Source organism: Lissotriton helveticus, chromosome 8 (genome assembly GCF_964261635.1).
Source record: "Lissotriton helveticus chromosome 8, aLisHel1.1, whole genome shotgun sequence".
Lineage (NCBI taxonomy): Eukaryota > Metazoa > Chordata > Amphibia > Caudata > Salamandridae > Lissotriton > Lissotriton helveticus.
In genome coordinates this window covers 1,022,075,578-1,022,095,937 of record NC_136069.1, presented here as the reverse complement: position 1 = coordinate 1,022,095,937, position 20,360 = coordinate 1,022,075,578, and the positions used below count along the sequence as shown (strand labels likewise).

At 42.6% G+C, this 20,360-nt stretch overlaps 1 protein-coding gene across 2 annotated transcripts in view; it reads left to right on the top strand.

Moving 5' to 3' along the window:
* OFD1 (OFD1 centriole and centriolar satellite protein) overlaps positions 1-20,360 on the top strand; it is a 635,354-nt gene that overhangs the window by 285,173 nt on the left and 329,821 nt on the right. For both annotated transcript variants that reach the window (XM_078657861.1, XM_078657862.1), the window contains exon 15: positions 9,071-9,182. In XM_078657861.1, the coding sequence (XP_078513987.1) occupies positions 9,071-9,182 (112 nt within the window). The remainder of the gene's footprint in view (positions 1-9,070; positions 9,183-20,360) is intronic.

Below are 20,360 nucleotides of genomic sequence, written 5' to 3'. Positions count from 1 at the left end.
TTTCCTAATGATGTAAGACTAGGTCATATAATCTAAAATGAACACTTTTCATTGGTTGAGAACTCTTGTTTTTCCCAAATGATGAAAATCCCTCCTTCTTTCCTCACTCTGACTTTCATCATTGTGAGAGAAAGACCCTTTGTGATCACTGAGCAATGGCTTCTTTAGTAGCTTCAGCTGGTGCTTCCCCACCACCTCCACCACATCCAAGGAAGAGTGGACCACCTGCTCAAGTTATAATTCAGCAAGAAGAGGAAGAAGAGGAAGACGAGGAAGAGCAGGAAGAGAGGCAGTTTTTGCCTGAGGAACCCAGGACGTCTCACCGGAAAGAAAACTTCATTTGGCAATTTTTTAAAATTCCCAAAGGTCAGAAAAAAGTAAATGCAAGATACGTAACTTGCCTTATATGTCAAGATAGACTGTCCAGAGGAACCGAGAAAAAATACAGTTTCGGAAACTACACAATGCATCGCCATATGACTAGGTGGCATCCTAACAACTACAGTGCTGCACAGTTTCGGAACGACCTAGATAATCTCCCTATTATGGCCAGAAGATCTGTTGTACCGGAAGTAACGGGACCAGAGGGCAGGGAGATGGTGCCAAATATACAAATGAGATTTGGTGAAGTAAAACACATCTGCGTATTTTGCGATGGATTCATTTGCTACGGAGAAAGAAGCATCACTCTGATCAACAGAGCTATTGACTATCATATGCAAGTTTGTACGAAACGCCCAAAATAATAAATACTTTTTTTTTGTTTTGTTGCTCCTGTTGAGCCCTTTACAATGAATCGTTTTCATTGCCCCCTCCAAGAAAAACCCAAAAAAATATAAAACTGTAAAGAAAAATTCAAAAAAAGTAAAAAAAAAATCCGAAAAATAATAAAAAAAATATAAAACAACAAAAACAATAAAAAAAAAGTTCTTTTCAGAACTACCTCCCCGTTATTAAAAAATTGGTACAATATTTGGAACTGTGCCAACCTCTATTTCTCTTAGTTCGCTTCCCAGTTCGCTCGCCGGTACGCGAACCGGAAGCGAACCAAAAACAGTAAGTATAAGGGAAGGAAACAGACACTTATGTTAAAAGAAAGACAGCTATAGGGGAGTAAACTAGAGATACTATTACCCGTAATCCACTGCTGATGATGTCACATATTACATCATTCATGACATGCTCAGTGACATCATCAGCAGAGGATTGCGGGTTTTTTGGCAACGTGCCTTATCCACGGTTTAATAACGCTGCCTTTTGCTTTATATAAGTTTTCAAATTGTATGAAATATATACCAATAGGTCGTTATGAACCTTTAGGTAGTGCTTTTCTTCATGAGGTCTGGTCGCTTCCATACACATACAGATGTTTCAAAGATGATCAAGAAGTTTATCTGAATGGAGAGGAATGCACTGAGACGCCAGATCATTCACTAATGTGTAGGCACATACAGTTACACGGTGCATGCAACAAACACCGACCAAATATGGCTTGCGTGTTGCAAGGCACGCCAGTTCCTGCTATCATCCCCACGTTCAAGTTGTTGGAAAATGGTAGTTATTTGATGCTCAATAATGAAGATTGTTCTGAGTTAATTAAAAGTATTCCTTTTATCGTAACAGTAAGTGAACGGGTTATTTGCTGCAGAAATGTTCTATTTCCACCCACACATGAACATAGGGAGTTTTCAATCTGGCCACAAATACCAACCTTGGGAGAGATTTCAACGGCATGGCAAGAATAAGAGCTCTTTTGTCTCAGAGAGAGGTGGCCTTGAGTTCGGCCCGTGAAACTTTCGTGCTTCACATAGCGAACACCCGTACAGAGGTGCAGACCCTTTTCAATTCAGATTTGCCTTTCAATTTCAGCAAGATGGTTCGGACTATCTTTAACGCATCCTCCACAAAGGCCCTGGCGCACTTTTTTAAAGTTGTTACCAGTGGTCTCGTGACTTCATTTGAGAAAATCTTTGGAGTCATCCCTGCTTTCTTTCATTCTATTTTCTCCACTCTGCTTCGTGGATTGGCATTTTTACTTGCATTACCAGCGGACGCTCTTGTGCTTTTTTACATTTTTAAATATGGATGTCCCTCCTATGCAACCTCCCACCCTGCAGCTGCTGACACTGTTCAGCAATCGCATGCTAGAATATTATGGCACAATGCCGTTGGCGATATTAAGCACGGCATATGGATTATCTTTTCGATTCTCCTACTTCACCTGTGTCCAGCCTGTATTTCACTGCCTGACCTGTGATTTCGATTGGGCCATTGATTTGTGTCTCTGCGGACCGGTTTCTCCTGACGTCGACTTTAATCAGCTGATGACTCCTATCATTACTCACGAGTTGGTTTGTCCTGGCGAAAGGATTATGGCTGTGGCATTGATGCATGGACTACTTGGTCCCTGGAATTTACTGGCGGCAGCACAGTCTTTCTTGGAACAGAGCTTTCTTGAAAACCCACCGAGCTGTCCTCTGATGGTGATAGAGGATCCGGTGCTGGGAGAGCACGTATGTTCTTTTCCGCTTTTAAATTGGATGGCTGAACTGTTTTCGGATGAAGACAGTGACTTCCTATTGGAGGCTGTTGCAGCTTATTTTGCATACACAGTTATGTCATAGACCTTTTTCATGTTTGATATGCTGAGTACTAGCATTTCATTGACAATTCATTGACTTATTTGTCAAGTTTTTATTATTTACCTTGCCTATTGGCTTAAGACTCGATAAAGTACTTGGCTGTTTTATTTTTCTTTAGCATTAAATTTTCCTAGTTTTTAATGCTTTACCTTGCGGACCGTCCACATATAAACTTGCAATCTGCTCTCATGAGATGGCACTTCTATTATCTTATTCAGTTCGTTTCCGGATCATGGGGAGGTGTCATCTAGGTCCTGGATATCTTTACACCGTGTTAAGTTAGCATGGGCTCATTACTGGTTTAAACGCCATTTTTCCTTTTTTGCAACTTCTGCACACGACACTTAGTTGTTGCTTTAGCTTTCCACCTAGTAGTTCATCGTGGTTTACATGAGAATAATATGTTATTGCTCTACTATCTGCTTTGCTTGTTAAACTATATCTGTACAGCGAGTGCTAAAGTTTCAAGAACAACACGATACAGAATTGTTATGAGGTCTGATCTCCACGACTTCATACTCATAACATAAGTGCAACTTCTGCCAATTCTGGGCATGAGGCGGGTTTTATATTGCTTTGCCGAACACACATACACAACAGTTGATGCGGTTCACATGAAGAGAGAGCTGGTGTATGCTGATGTGATTCCTTCAAATCTAAGACACTAAAGTATGGGCACGCCCTAAACCAACACAAAGAGACCTTCTTAGCAAATAATATAATATGTGTATTAGGGAGGGTGAGATATAAGCAGCCGCGGGCCGTGGAGGGAGTTACGGTGAGGCAGGGAGGCGGGGAGGGGGAGAAGCAGGGTGGAGCCCTCTCTACCTTGCCCCTCCCCCTCCCCGCCTCCCTGCCCCACCGTAACTCCCTCCACGGCCCGCGGCTGCTTATAAGTGTTGCTAACTCTTATTCATTTACAGCATGTTAACATACTGTCACCATTCGCTTTTTATGTACTAGTAACTATGCTGGTAATTTTGCTACTGATAATATGTGTACTTGTATTCTCCACCCTGCTTCTCCCCCTCCCCGCCTCCCTGCCTCACCGTAACTCCCTCCACGGCCCGCGGCTGCTTATAAGTGTTGCTAACTCTTATTCATTTACAGCATGTTAACATACTATCACCATTCGCTTTTTATGTACTAGTAACTATGCTGGTAATTTTGCTACTGATAATATGTGTACTTGTATTATCTAAGATACTACGCCTGAGAAGACGGCATTAGTAAATAAACATTTCAAATACACATGTGTTCTTCTTAACTCCATGTTCTGGTTTCTAAGAAATATATAACGACCGACTGTTCATGAGTTCCACGTATCCTGAGGTACTATAAGTTCATATTCTGGATTGTCTAAACATTGAGAGTTTGTTATATCCAATGTGACACTGTACCTAGCTTGCTAAGGAGTTTTTGATTACTAACGTGAGTTTTGGGACACCCTAATTCGCCGAGGTTCCAATTCTCTGTCCACAGTTCTGTGTGAGAACAGAAACCCTGCGACAGGGGCACCCCCGACCCTTGCTGGAGCTTCATCACACTTGCGATACAACTCCAGCAATGCGCCACCTTTACGGCACAGATACATCACGCATCTGTGCTGTTTTTGCCCCATGATGCGCCGCATTGTAAATGCAGCACACCATAGGTGACGGAACAGCGGCACAGAATGACTAACACATCCCTGGTGATGCGCCAGTCATCATAAATCTATCCCTATGCTTCTTATCTTGTTAGAGATGAACCGCCATATGTATCATCAAAGTTTTTTGCATTTCCTAAATAGCGAACTTTAAGGAATAAATAGCGATTCTTTACCATTCCTAGTTTGCGATGAGCTATTTGCTAATTACAAATTACCCATTCATTTCCTTCATTTCCATAGGGCGGTTGGACTCACTTTTAGCTCGAACGGCTGAATGGATTTCCACGAAACTTGGCAAAATTGTAGGGACTGGTAGCCCGATGTGCCTTTGCTATGTCTCAAGATATATGCTCCAGTGGTTTTTACGAAAATTAACTTTGAAAAATATATATTGGGCTACATTGGCCTATATATATGTTGGAGCCCAAATGTAGCCCAATGTAGCCCAATGAAGCCCAATGTAGCCCAATGTAGCCCAAAGATGGCCGCCAGACACACAAAAAAACAAATGTAGCCCAAATATCAGCCAGATGTAGCCCAACTATAGCCCAGTGACAGAATGACCAATCAGCTTCGCAAACCTCCGTTACGCGAAGCGGAGCGCTGTTACAGATATATATCTTTTTTTGAACGTTAATTTCTCAAAATCCACTGGAGCACATATATTGAGACCTAGCAAAGGCACATTGGGCTACCAGTCCCTAATATTTTGCCAAGTTTCGTGCAAATCCATTCAGCCGTTCGATTATTATTATTATTATTTTTTTTGCCCCGCGGGGCCCTTTTAAAACAAACCTAGGGGGTCAGCGAGGATCTACTATGCCCCCTTATAGTTATTTCCCCCTTTGTTTTGACCTCCTCTTGTCTCTCGATCCTACCGAGAGACAAGATGGCGGCCGCTACGGACTTTTTGGAATGTTGACAGACGCCGGAGAACCAATCAGCTTCGCTTCACAAAGCTCCGTTGCGCGCAAAGTACGCGTCCTGGGACGCTGCCAGGTCCGCTGTTACAGAGATATATCTTTTTTTAAACGTTAATTTCTCAAAATCCACTGGAGCACATATATTGAGACCTACAAAAGGCACATCGGGCTACCAGTCCCTACAATTTTGCCAAGTTTCGTGCAAATCCATTCAGCCGTTCGGGCTAAAAGTGAGGCCAACCGCCCTATGGAAAACTCAATGTTAAAAACACGTTTTGGGACCCCCCTTTTTTCTCGGCCCCCCCTTGACGAACCCCCCCCAAATTTTCAAGGGCTGCTCAGAAACAAAATGTGCCATTTTCCTGAAAATTTCAGCCAATTCCGTCCACAAACGCCAAAGTTATTAGACATAGAATTTTCAAAAATCCCATAGAGAAAAAATCCTAACTATATATACCTACTGGCGACCGCCAGTAGGTAATATATATATATATATATATATATATATATATATATATATATATATATATATATATATATATATATATATATATATATATATATATATATATATATATATATATATATATATATATATATATATATATATATATATATATATATATATATATATATATATATATATATATATATATATATATATATATATATATATATATATCTCAAAAGGGTTCCATTTTTCCGGGGGCTCCGAACCTGCAGGGCGGGCTCCTGAAGCAGGAATGGAAATCCTGCTGAAAAGCAATATCTTGCAAACAACAACGAACAATCAGAGCCCAACTCCGTCTGATGCAGAAAGCAGACTTTTATTTCGTCCAAAACACTGCAGCTTTTTAACACACTTTGATTGGTCCTGACGCGTTTCAGCGTAACTCCGCCTTGTTCACAGGTGGGTGTGTTACAATTAATTCCAAGTGGACTTTGGCCCGTAGCAGGATGACCACGGGACCCAGAATGCACCAGCTAGGTAATCTTGCTTGTGGATAGGAATTTGTTGCATGTCTTTTAAATAGCGTGATTTTGTCCATAAAACAATACATTCTGCCATCAGCTTGATGCGTGAAATATATTTATTTGGCAAATGTCTCACCAGGCAGCAGTGTCTCCAGCGAGGGAGTCGGGAGCGGGTGTACTGCCCCCAGCCAACGCTATATATATATATATCCCCCCAGCGTTGGCTGGGGGCAGTACACCCGCTCCCGACTCCCTCGCTGGAGACACTGCTGCCTGGTGAGACATTTGCCAAATAAATATATTTCACGCATCAAGCTGATGGCAGAATGTATTGTTTTATGGACAAAATCACGCTATTTAAAAGACATGCAACAAATTCCTATCCACAAGCAAGATTACCTAGCTGGTGCATTCTGGGTCCCGTGGTCATCCTGCTACGGGCCAAAGTCCACTTGGAATTAATTGTAACACACCCACCTGTGAACAAGGCGGAGTTACGCTGAAACGCGTCAGGACCAATCAAAGTGTGTTAAAAAGCTGCAGTGTTTTGGACGAAATAAAAGTCTGCTTTCTGCATCAGACGGAGTTGGGCTCTGATTGTTCGTTGTTGTTTGCAAGATATTGCTTTTCAGCAGGATTTCCATTCCTGCTTCAGGAGCCCGCCCTGCAGGTTCGGAGCCCCCGGAAAAATGGAACCCTTTTGAGATATATATATATATATATATATATATATATATATATATATATATATATATCTATCTATATATATATATATATATATATATATATATCCATATCCATATCCATATCCATATCCATCCCCAGCGTTGGCTGGGGGCAGTACACCCGCTCCCGACTCCCTCGCGCTCCGACATTTTTATTTACTGCTGCCTCCCCCTGCATCACACAGTCTCCCTTTCCTTACCTGTGCCGCCGCTCGTCACTGCACAGCCCTCCTCCTTCGTCGTCATCACGCACGTCGCGTCACGGCCAGCACTGGGTCTCGGCCGGCGCTACTTTCAGGGGACTACTTTGTTTACAAACTTAATTGTTTTTATTTACTTTTTTTTTTTATTGATATAGCCTATGTCGATCTACACACCCTGACATTTTCATAGATGTATCGGGTGTGTAGATTGGCGCTGTGGTTCCCGAGTTTACCTGGCCAAAAGGTGCAAGTTCTCTCTTTATAATAGTAGTATAGATATATATATATGTATGTTGCCCAAAAACACACAATACCCAGAACCTACAACTGAGCTACAGCATATAATATCTTTGTTGTTATGCAGCAATTGATATGGTAAAATCTAATAAATAAAAAATCGCTATGAAGTATACTTATGCTTTTTTGAAGTGTGCATTAGATACTGGGGCCTCGATTCACAAAGAACCTCTGCACTTGGGCCTGGGCCTCCGCAGTCATGGCAGGATCTCCGCACTGCAGTTTCCTATTACAGAGGTCCTGACACGACTGAGGAGCCTCTGCCCAGAGTGTGGAGTCTCTTTGTGAATCGGGGCATGCGTTTAGGAGTAATGGTTATTTGTACACCTCTGAATTTAGGGTTGTTCATAGTAACAGGATTCAAAAGGCGTTATGTAAAATTTGTTTTTTACTGGCTTACATTAGGAAATAATGCAGAGAAATCCAATTAGTAATTTCAAATGTTCTACTCTTTCTGAAACCGGGAGACATCACATTTCACACATCCAAATCAACACTATTTTTAAATCAATGTGGGTAGATGCATAATTTGGACCCTAGCTCAGCCGCCACAGAGGGAAACCTACCAAACTCAGACATTTCTGAAAAATAGACAACTAGAGGAGTCCATGATAGTGTGACTTGCATGGATCCTTCTACATTTTCTTATCCATAAGGCCCTGAAAACCCCAAACTTTGGCTAAATAACATTTTCCTCACATTACTGGGACAGAAAGTTCTGAAAGCTGTGGAGATCCATATAACTCTGACCATCCAGCGTTCCCAACACAACACGTAAGGCCACAAAACATCAACATTTCCTGTAACAAAAATGGCCTGATTTGGCAATAAATGTAGCTGCAGGATTTGGGCCTGGTTCGAAAGCCTCCCAGTGACAGATTGCCCCCCCTTCAAATAAAAATAAACCCGGTTTTCTAATGGGCTTTCTTCTTACCCTTCCCCCGTGGGTAGATCGGCTTGAAAAAATGGCCAAATGGCCCCAAGGGTGCTGAAAGCAAATATATGCCACTTTGCAGGAAGCGATCCTTAGCAAGGGTGCACTTTGCTGACACAAACCAAGAAATCCCTAGTGGGGTCTCTAATCCACAGGAGCAGATCAGCATCAATAACAGGCGATACATTTTCTTCCGTTAGGCATGTGTTTAAAATATTTTGAAAGCGATAGTTCTCTTTCAAGAAGTGTATTTAAATACTGCACATAGGTGAAGCTAGGTTGATGTATTTAGTTAATCTACATATGATAGACAATTAGGACTCGTGTATCTAACCTTTTTGTAGTTTTAATACAGGCAAATAACATGTTTAAACTGATTTGATTGAAAGTTACTTGAAGCCTTCACATCCTTATAGACATGTATTGTGTACTGACCTGTCACTGCTGTGTATTGAAAGCATTCTAATGCTAAGAATGATTTCTGCTCTTGTCTGGGGCTTTGCTGAGAACGAAAACTAGAGGAACATTTCTGGTGCATAACTTAAAAAATGTTAAATAAAACTCTACAGAATGTCAGTCAAAAGATGCTTTTCTAATGAGGCAAGGGTTTTATAATAGTCACATACATATGTACAAGGAAATGCTCATATCATTATGATGGGCAAGTTCCAAATTCGAGAGATCATAATATGTGTGTCTTCCCTTTTCAATCTCATACAGGTGGCACTCTGTGCTGAGTTGAAGATTGAGCTTTTAAATCTAGAAGATTCAAACAGAAGGATAAATGCTCAAATGGAGGATTTAAAACTTCAGTTGCAGCAAACACAACAAGGTCTGATAAATTCAAAATGTTTCTATTTCAGCATTTGAAAGTACGAAACAGATAGGCTACAAAAATTAAATAATTATGAGTGATAGTAATTTTAATTACATCAATATTACCACTAGTATAAGACATTGGCATTGTTTTATCTTTTTTGTCTATATGAATGTGGTATTTGTATAGTGCAAACCTTGCTAAAAGACAGAAGAGCGCTGTACATGGTCAAAATCAGATGCTGTCAATGAATGACAGGAGAGGTATCTGAGAGCAAAAGTTTACTGTTACTGAATTGTAATGTAGTGTTCTTTTAAGAGATGAGCTTTTAACTCTTTATTAAATTGCAGCATCATTTGGGGTGGTCCTGGTGGATTTTTAAACGGAATGTTTATTGCGGGAGACATAACAAGATACACAGCTGTGCACATACAACAACTGGATGTCTTTTATGTTGTCTATAGTTGCTAATATCTCATTCTTGAAAGTTTATAACATTTAACATGACGGTCATACACAGCAACCCTTCATTGGATGTGTTACTTGTAGAACAACTGCTGTTATATTTGCGAATGAACCTGCTTCGCTTCTGAGAGATATGCACACCTAATGTTCAAATTTAACGTATGTGGGTTATACTTGTGATTTAGCAAACTTCCACTCCAGGCATGTGTGGCTGTAGGTACAAATGTTCTGCTCACTCTGGCTATATAGTGTTGGGCACAAGTTGATGTTCTTGAGAGTTGTTCTCGAGTTACAAGGCTTGCTGTGACATCCTTAGTCTGCAATGCACCAGGACAGGGATTCCATCTCAAATTGTTTTCTTCCTCTTTCCGATTAAGACGTTCAAATGCTAGTTCCTGGCCAATGACACTTCTTCGCCAGAACTATGGTTCCACTTTCCTGAGCATTGACCCCATCAACCAGGAAACAATAGCATCATTAGACTTGCCTTGTGAGAACTGGGCAATCTTTGTCTTTTAGCTATTGAAGACTTCTGACAAGATTGCAACCGGGAAATCTCACTGATGAGTGGTGTCAACGACACCATTGGGGGTTCAGGTTGTAGTCCGAGAATGACTGTGGGGGTGTGGTGAGGAGGTATGGAGAGCGAAAATAGCCTTCCAGGTCTTCCCTACGTGCAACAAAAAAATGCCCTAGTTAGATCAATACAAGGTGTGTAATTTGTGCTGGTCTCCCAAGCATAAAGAGGCTTGCAAGGCATTTTGATGTAAAAAGACCCTTTGGCACAGAAGGAAGCGGTTCTGGCACAATACAAGACCCCAACATCTCTGTACAGAAAGGACTCTTGGGTGCCACGTGTGATGAGGCAGGCCCATTGGGTCTTCATATGGAGCAAGAGAGCCAGGAGGTGTTTACTCCTATACCTCCGAGGCAAAGCATAAGGAGGAGGAGCGTTATACTTCAAGGCCCACGGGTCCAAAGCCAATAATCACGCCAGGGCCCTTATTCCTACCCAGATGCACAAGGGTCAACCCTAGATAGTTTGACCTTAGAAATGCACACATACACTCCCAAAAGAGACTGCTTACTTTTGAGGAAGAACCCTTTTGAGACCCCCCCTCCTATTCTGAAGAGGTCCAGGACATGGTTACTAGTCGAACTCCTTCCTCCTGCACCTAGTGTTCCTATCTCCTAACCCTCTCCACCAGTACACCCTTGCAAACCTCCAGACCCACAGTCTCTACAGTCCCTTTCTGTTAGCCAACTCGGACTCCTCCCGGGAGGCCCATGCTACACCGGGCACCCTTATTATGAGCCTTTAGCACTTGGGGAGGGAGACGACCCCCTGGAAGAATACAACGTCAATCTTCCAGATGAGCCAGACCTGGACCCATACTTGGTTTAGGCTTTTCCTTTGGATGATTCTACCACACACCATGCAGTAACAGAGAGGGCTGCACACCACTATCATGATAAAATGCATGTGATGGAGAAGGACAACTTCCTCATTAAGACTCTCTCTCAGACTGAGAGATCTGTGCAGTACATGCCAATGGTATGTGGCATGCTCCAGGCTTCCCTAGAGAACTTTTTTAAGGAACTGGTGTAGGCCAGCAATGTCACCACTTGCATAAAAAGACATTCAAGATATTTCCAGATGACTTTGCATAAATTAGGGCCAGGCCTCATCTGACTCGCTGGCGGTCCTCAAGGCGAGAAAACAAGCCTCCGTACAGGCGACTGGAAACACTGCTCTTCTGGAGAAGAAGGGACAATTTATACATGCTCCAGGGTTGTGTGTGTGTGTCGGTGTGAGCTGCTTCTCTGTGGAGAACTGCAAAATCTGTTGGCTGGCTCTTCCGAAATGACTGCCTCCATTAGAAAGAATTGAAGGCGTTAATCAAGCACCTCCCTGCGGCCCATTGAAAATGGGACCAAGAACTGATAGCTGAAGGAAAAGTAATCTCCAGCACCAATATTAGATGTGCATTGGTGTTGCCTACACTGCCTCAAGGGAGATCAATAGGAATATCCACTTGCGGTCCCTTGCCTGGCTATGAAATTCTGGCCTCCAGCCAGAAGTTCAGTAACATCGGTTAAACATGCCTTTCAGTAGAGCGCATCTTTGTAACTCGCAGAAAAGATAAACAAGTACACTAAAACAGTGAGATTGATGGGTGCCCTTCATCTCTACTCCTAGGTGTGCCTCTTTAAACACCAGGCAAGAGGCACCAAAAACCTTTGCCCCCAAAGGTAATGCTTCCAACAGCAACAGAGCTTCCCGGATGCACGAGATAGCAAAATCTTTTGGCAAAGGTGGATAAAAGGCCATGGAAGAGGGAAGAGTATAAGTGACTCCAATAGGGGCTCCTCTGCCTCAAATGAGGAACTCCCCTCTGAGTCCCCCCATTAACACAACACGTGTTGGTAGAAAACGGAGGGTTTTCCTTACCTAGCGACAGGAGATAATCGTAGACAAGTAGATGCTCTCAGTTGAACAGCAGGGGTATGGCCTAGCGGTCCTCAGTCCGCTACCAACATTCCATCTTGACTCCACGTTCTAGGGCTGCTCACTAAAGTCGAGCCATGCCCCCACATCAGTAAGGTGAAGAAGTTTATTCGCTGTACTCTTTTATCCCCCCAAAAAGATGAGACCGTGCGACAAATCCTGGACATCAGGCCTTTACATCACTACAAACTTTTGTAACACTTTCACATGGCCACTCTGCAAGACGTCATCCCATTGCTCTGAAGAGGGGACTTCATGCCAACCCTTAATCTCAAGGTTGCCTATGTCCTCTCCCCCATAGGACCTGCCCATTTCCGGTATCTCTGCTTTGTTGTAAATGGACAACTCTACCAATTTAAAGAACTATATTTCGGAGTACTTTGACTTCACAGGTGTTCACAAACTGTCTAGCGGTGGTGGCAGCTCATCTGCTTAGAAACGCCATTCATATCCTTTCATATTTAGATGACTGGCTTATGAAGAGCAGCAACAAACATCAATTCCTAGCATGATCCCAGTGCTAGGGGTCGCCATTAGTGCCAAAAACGTCCACTTTTTGCCCCAACAAATCGATCCCTTTTTGAGGTCAATCTTAAACGCTGTTAAGCCTACAATAACTAAGAAAGATCAGTGGCCTCTTTTTCAGGCAGGTTGTCCTACAGCTGGACTGACAGTGATGAGACTTTAGAGGATGATGACTTCATGTATCACAATTGTACTGCTCCCCAGACTGCACATCCGCCCTTTGCAAGAGTCCCTTAGCCAGGCAGTAGTCACAGGCAAAGGGTCATTGGGAGGATTTAGTGCTGGCCAAAACACCATGCACTCTCCCATGGTGGAATAGCAATACCTTGCTGCTGGGCAGGCCTTTTTCGCAACCCGATTCTGCCGTGATTATTACCAGGGATTTTTCGCTCTTCAGTTTTGGAGCACATCTCAACCACGTGACTATACAGGCTACATGGAAACCAAAACAGGATTGCCACATCACCTACCAAGATTTATTAGCAATCTGCCTGGTGCTTTGAGCTTTTTATATGCTCCTTCAAGGCAAAACAGTCCTCATAGTGATGGACAACTTTACAATCATGACTACATCCAGAAACATAGAGGAACACACTCTTCCCAGTGTCTGTTGGCACAGAAGATATGGCATTGGGTGATTCTCAATCGTCTTCTGCTTCCAGGGGAATATCTCCAAGGCATGGCCAATGGCTTTGTGGACCTGCTAAGTAGGATGCAACAAGTCAGTGAGAGGGAATTTAATCCCCATGTCCTCCAATGGTACTTAAACTAATTGGGCCATGGATGAACTGGTAAAGGATATATGAACACTTTTCCTCCATTTCCCCTGATCTTGTGTTTGGTCAGAAAATTGAAGCAAGTGTCACTGGCCCTCATTCGAGTGGCATCGACTTGGGCAACATTTTTTTAAACGCATCTTTTTATTGAGGTTTTTTCAATTGGTATATAACAAGAAATGGCAAAACATGTAAAGCATACATTTGCGATGGTCAAACCTATAATTGAGAACGGTCTTTGGTGTCCCATGCCTGAAGGGTCAGAAGTCCGCGGGGCAAGGCTCCCGCTACTATCTAGGGGAAAGAGGCTGGGGCAGTAGGTTGTGGTGGGAGAAGGGGAAGGGGAGGAAGGTCAGGAGGTGTGCCTCCAACATCCGAAGGTCCTTTGAGACAGAGATGGCCCAATGGGAAGTGGCTGGCCACCGAAGACATACAATAGTCCTCGAGAGGACGAAATGGAAGAGCCGAAGGAAGACTCTGACTGTGGGTCAGTCAATTTAGAGAGTAGTGCCTCCCAGCTATGGGCCAATGTTCGGCGGCCAAAGCCTCTGGCATTCTCCCCATGCAAGGACACTGCCTCAGCCTTAGCCCATTGGGTAAACCTTCCCAACCACTGAGCATGGGTTTGGGGGGGATTGGTGACTTCCATCGAGATGTGATCGTCTTCTTAGCCAGTATGAGAGGGCCAAGTCATGGAAACAGGCAGCAGCCCTGCGGTTACGCGTCCTAGAGTAAATGCCCAGGTTGCCTCCCTCATAGGTAGAAATATTCGGAATGCCTGTGAGGCGCTCCATGTGCGTGAGAACAGTAGGCCAGTACTTGTGCAAATGTTTGCAGTTACATAGGATATATTTCTGGTCAGCCCCCAGGGTGCTACTTCTGGGACAGATGTCGGAAGCACCGGGAAAGACACATCCGATATCTCTCTGGGATAAATATGCCCAGTGAAGGATGTAAAACTGGATATGTTTGAGGCGAGCATTGTGTGACACCCTCCGCTGGTATGCCAGCACCTTCTCCGATTCCCAATCATGAACTGATCTGGCGAACTCCGCCTCCCAACGCCCACCACCCCTATACCAACTTGGGCTACATAACCATGGTATTCTATTCTGTTGGAGATGTCAGTGCTCCTGCATCAGACCTTTTCCCTGAGGCCAGATCTTCTCTTTCATCATCCGGGTCAGCTCAGACATCCAGACCACCGACCACTCAATTGAGTTATCTAGAAACTGAGGTCTTGGAGTTCAGTTAACTCAAACATCTATGAGTGTGTGTTCAAATTGTGCGCGAGGCACTGAAATCCTTTAAGGGTTATTGCTATGCTACCAAGTGGAAAAGGTTTGTTGTTACTGCATTAGCAAGTGCAGTGACCCTGCAGTACATTATCTGTTACTTGTTACGTTTTTAAAAAGCAAGATTTATATCCCCCTCTATCCATTAGATTCAGATGCACTCCACATGCAAAATAGGGGACATTTGTCACTTTAAAATCCCTGCAATTTAGACTTTCATGGGAGGCCTCAAGAGTCCTCCACCCAAGGATGCCTCCAGTGCCTGTTTGGAACTTTAATGTAGTCTTTGATACGCTTAAGGGACCTCCTATAGAATCATTACACTCCTGAGACATGCAGTTCTTGTCATAGAAGTTGTCCTTTTCACTGGCCATAAGTTCCCGAAGACGGATGAGTGAGTTACAGGCCTGGTCTACAGAAGCACCTTTTTTCCAGGTTAATAGAGATAGGGTAGTCCTGAGAACTCAACTAAAATAGCATTTTCATTTGGGAATACCTCTGCATCGGTAATACATAACAGCCATAGCTGCAATCTCCCTGGCGTTATGAGTAATAAATCTCTCCAAGTCAATTAACTTGCATTTTGAAAATGTGACCATTTTTCTCCAAATACTTGGTTATGAGTTCTGAAAATGTGCACATTTTTGTCTCGAATTAATTCTTTTAAATTTTGATATGCATATAATAATTCAACTAAGGAAACACATCTATATTGCCTGGGCTGCACACAGGTAGCTGGAGAGCTACTGTTGGCTCACCAGCTACTCGTTGGAGACACCTGTTTATAGTGTGTGCTGCTATAGTTTCACATGCTCCCACGCACCTCCCTGGAAGCCCCAACTGATCACACATGCTCTCCGCACTTTTCTTTCACAATGCCAAAGCAGACTTCTCTGTCTTCAACATCACATTCCACTTACACTACACACCCCGGAACAGAAAACAATGTGAAGTAGTCTTTGTCCTGTAGAATTGTGGACTAAGGGTCGAGTCACAACAGGTCTTGTGATTAAAGGGGTCTTGTGATTAAAAAACAACTTTGAATAAAAACAATTTGTAAACGTCTGCACTTGTTGAGAGGAGTGTGCAGAGCATGTCAATTTATAACATTTCACACTAGGAACAGATGGTTACAGGGTAACATTTTCCTTAATCTTAAAGGCCATGCTTTATTTTCTAGGTCAGATAAATACGGGTGACCTACCTCTTCACTTCTGTTCCATTGGGGTGAAATTTACCCTAGCATACAAATCACTTTCGAAACCCATTTTCTTACAGCTTTATGGTGCTGTAGGTGGGCTTATTACATTCCACTTTTGTGATTTAAATTTGCGACTCCATGCATATAACATTTGTACAAGACCTTGTCCAATGTATTCTGAGCCAGTTGCCCAAACAAATCCATTCATCTCACTGTTACAATCCAGCAATGTCTATTTATGGTATTTCGCTTCCAGGGAATCTTCATTATCAGTCATAGGAAACTAATAATCCTGAACCCCTTACAGAACAGTTAATTGATTGTGACAATAATGAACAATTCCCTGATGATAGACTAAGGTTGCAGGTATATAACTTTTCCTTTCTTCCCTTCTGTACTAGCCATGCCACATCAGTACCTTGAGATATATTTATTAGTAAGGCTATTGCCATACTTTGTCCCTTCTAGTATTTGCAGCTGTTCCTACATATACTTCAAGTCTGCATTTCTGAATTTCTGCAGTGTGAGTAAATATGCATCCAAAACTTCATAAATCCAACACTGTCCGTTAGGGATGCTATGCAAGATTAAATGTAAACTCCATTTTAACTATCAACCACACCCCACACAAAAACATGCAGATACGTTTCCTGATGGAACTGGGTCCTCCTCAAGTGACCTTGATCAGCAGCGACTCTTGGAAAAACCTAGAGAGCCCATCTGTTGGAACTCCCTGTTCAGGAACTCTGGTCACCACAGGGGACACTTAATCACATGATCATACTGAAATTTAGAACTGCCAAACTGGCACTTCAAACCTTCTTTCCAATCCTGGAAGGGGGAATGATGCTTGTTTAGACCGACAAAATTACCAGCATGTTATGTTATGTTACTGAGTTTTTATATAGCGCATCACTCTGGTAGAAGTACTCAAGATGTCATGATGCCTGGTCATCTTGCTAGCCCCCATGTGGGCCAACCCGTTTCTTCTTCACATGTTTTTCAGCAACCTACTACTGTTGAATGCTACTCTCTGATTGTTGTCCAGAAACAAGGGCAGAATTCTTTCCCTCAGTTCCGGTAATCTTAATTTGACAAACGGGTCTGAGGTCAGTTTGGTCGCTATTGTTTACTTAATGAGTGCATGACCATTTTCAACCACTCTGGGTACTGGGTCGACCAAGACGATAGACTGCAAAAAGCAGAAGAGAGTGTGCCTGTGTCAAAACACAACCTCAAAACAGGTTAATTGCTAACCCATGAAGCTTCAACTTACCATTTGTATTCGCCATTCTCAGGTCTACATTACCTCAGAGTGGCAGCTGGGCTCAGGCATTACCTGCAAATAAACAACATTATCCTGTTGACAAACAGGCACATGCATAAGGAATCACAATTAAGGACTCTCAAAAGCCTATGCATGTAGGAATCGCTATTAAAATAACGATTCCTAAACATTCCTTAATTGCGACTTGCAAATTGCGAGTCACAATTAAGGAATGCCTTCCCATTCATTCCATGAATGGGAGATTGCATGCGCAATTTGTGAGTACCAATAGGTACTCGCAAATTGCGCATGCAATTTCAAGGGTGCAAGGGTGTACTAAGGACACCCTGTTGCACCCCTGAAATTGCTCTGTGCCACATGTTGCACACACACATGCCCCAAGGGCATGTGTGTGTGTAACCTACAACTTTGAATAATGCACTTTAGTGCATTTTTCAAAGTTTTTGCAAATTACCATCAAGTTCAACTTCATGGTAATTTGCGCCCCCAATAGCGAAATTGCTATTTTAAAGTGGTTCTTGCATTGATTTTAAGGAGCATTGCTTTTAAGGAATCGCAAATTGCGATCCCTTAAATGCAATCGCAATTTGAGAAATCGCAAAGATTTGCAAATTCTCAAATTGCGAGTGACTTGAACCTTGATGCATCAGAAATGCCCTTTTTGCGTGCGTAAACGGCCAATTTTTGCGAATTCCCATTTGCGCTCGCAAAAATAGATGATGCATATGCCTGAAAGTAAGTAACCATCAGGACTACTCCACCCATTTTTCCCAACAATCTGTCCAGTTCAATTGAATGGGCCTTTCAGGGTAGATGTCAAAACAGCTGTAAGTTATTCTGATAAAAGAGTGTATGACTTCTGAAGAACTACACAGCTTTGCTCAGTTTATGGTTTGCCCAGAAAAGGAAATCAAGTGATTGCCCATCCAAGTGAAAGAGAAAGCTAGTCCATGCGGAAGGTCTGAAGTAGTAGTGTTACTCGACAGGGAATTTGAAGGGAAATGATCGATAGATGATAGATCTTGCCTGATTACCTCTGCTTGAGGAGGTTTTGTTTCCAAACTTTTCATTGTGATTATTGATTAGAGTGTTGTCAGCCCAGTTCCTCACTATATCTTTGTTGTTTGAAAGTTAGTAAAGGTTAGTTAATATACATTAATTTGTGTTCCTTGGTTTTGCTGAACAGCCAGTTTCTACTCAACTGTGCTGTTGCTTATGTTGTACATTATCAAAGCTAAGAAAAGGTTGTTTAAAAATAAAGCAAAATCCATTGACAAAACCTGGACTAGCCATATTGCTTGTTGATTGCATCAAATTTGTCTACACAAAAGCTAACGGAATTGCCATACTGTTGCAATACTGTACAAAAGAGGAAAAACCACCATAACAAAGCAACATGTAGACTGCTAAAAATGATCTGCTGCCCTTGCTTCCTGTTCTGTGATACCAGCATTATAAGTTCTGAAAAACGTGTGCAAAAAGCAGATGCCTTCTGCTTTTTCCTCTAGTTAATAAAAATGTAATCTATACAAGATAAGAGTGAGCAGTGAGGAACATGTGTGTCTGTCCAACTAGTGAGTGTAAGAACTTTGGGTATTAGTTAAGGGGGGTAATGACCCTCCTTAAGCAATAACCACAATCCCCGTTGGTCGAAATCACTAAAGTCACTAACACCCCTAGTAACTATGGCATAGAGAAGGCAGGCTTAACTTAGACCTCAGAGGCAATGTGTAAAGATAGTTATGCAGTGTCAAGACAGTAATAAAATCAGAACACAGCACAAGACAATTCCCAAACCATTGTGAAAAGTATACTTTAATAAATAAAATAACACTAAAATAACAATATCCAATAAAGGGAACCTTAGATATGAATTTTTAAAGTATATGATTCAAAATAGCTCTGAAAACATTATGCGCCAACTGTGATCATCTGATTGCACTTGACAGGTACATAGGCTCGAGTTAATGCCATGCACAATGGTGCGCGGGTATGAAATAAACCAGGTTCAGCCCACTCAGAACTTTTACCTTTAGACTCTGTATCTGAAATGAAGTCAAAAGTCCTTCGTAGGGCAAGGTAGCAGGCTTTGGCCAAGAAGGGCTCCATGAGGTTTGAGAGCCATTGGACAAGGTACTGATGTAGTAGTTAACTAACGGGAGGAAAGTTCAGCGCGTTAGAAATTTGGATTTCGTTCCCAGAATGATCCATCACCAGCCATATGGTTTTTGCACCTTTACCCTCAGAAGATTTTTATGCTTAGACATAGTCACTTTTTTTTAGCTCTGATTCTTCCAGTGGAGCAAGGTTACAGGCTGTAGCTGAGCAATGCTCCACGAGGCCTCTGCGATGCCCTGTTAAATCAAATTTACTGCTGTGGAAAAGCTCTGAGCAGGACCAACCTGAATCTTCAGCCTGGTGGCAACACACCTTAGTCTGATCCGCTTGATAGGTTTGTTTGGGTCCTCCTGAGGTCTCAGGAGCTAAAAGGTTTCAAAGTCCCAAACTTCAGGAGATGTTAGGCAGGGAGTAGGCTATCTCACAACCAAAGGTCCCAGGACCTCAGGAACAGCGCTTGGTGGTCAAGACTCTGTCCAGCAGAAGCTACCAACAGGACCCAGGGCTGGTCCAGTTGGAACTGGCCATCTGGAAAGTTGCAGGAAAGGCCTCTTGTAGCAAATTGTGAACAGGAGGTCAGCCTTATTATCTTGGAGTCCACTTCTATGTCCTGAGTCAGAGAGAGAGCAGATTCAGTCTTCTAGGCTCTTCTCAGGTCTCAGACAGCAAGTTCAGTGCTATTTGGATCTTCCACATGTCTTGTAGTATTCTCAAGAGGACACTGTGAGTGCCACATTTCTGCCTAGCACCAGCATGTGGGTGGGGGGTGCGGTGACTCCAAAATATTGAATGTTCAGAGGGGTTACTTACCTACTTTTGCATAATGAAAGTCAATTGATTTTGACCATGGAACAAAACAGAGACATCTTCTTGCACAATATCAACAACAGATGAAACAATATTTTCTAATGTATAAATGCGTGAAGAAAGTGTGTTAATGCTATTATCTACAACTGCAAGCCCTTTTTCTAAATTAGCTTGATCTATAGCTCTTAACCGGGAAGCAGCCTCAATCT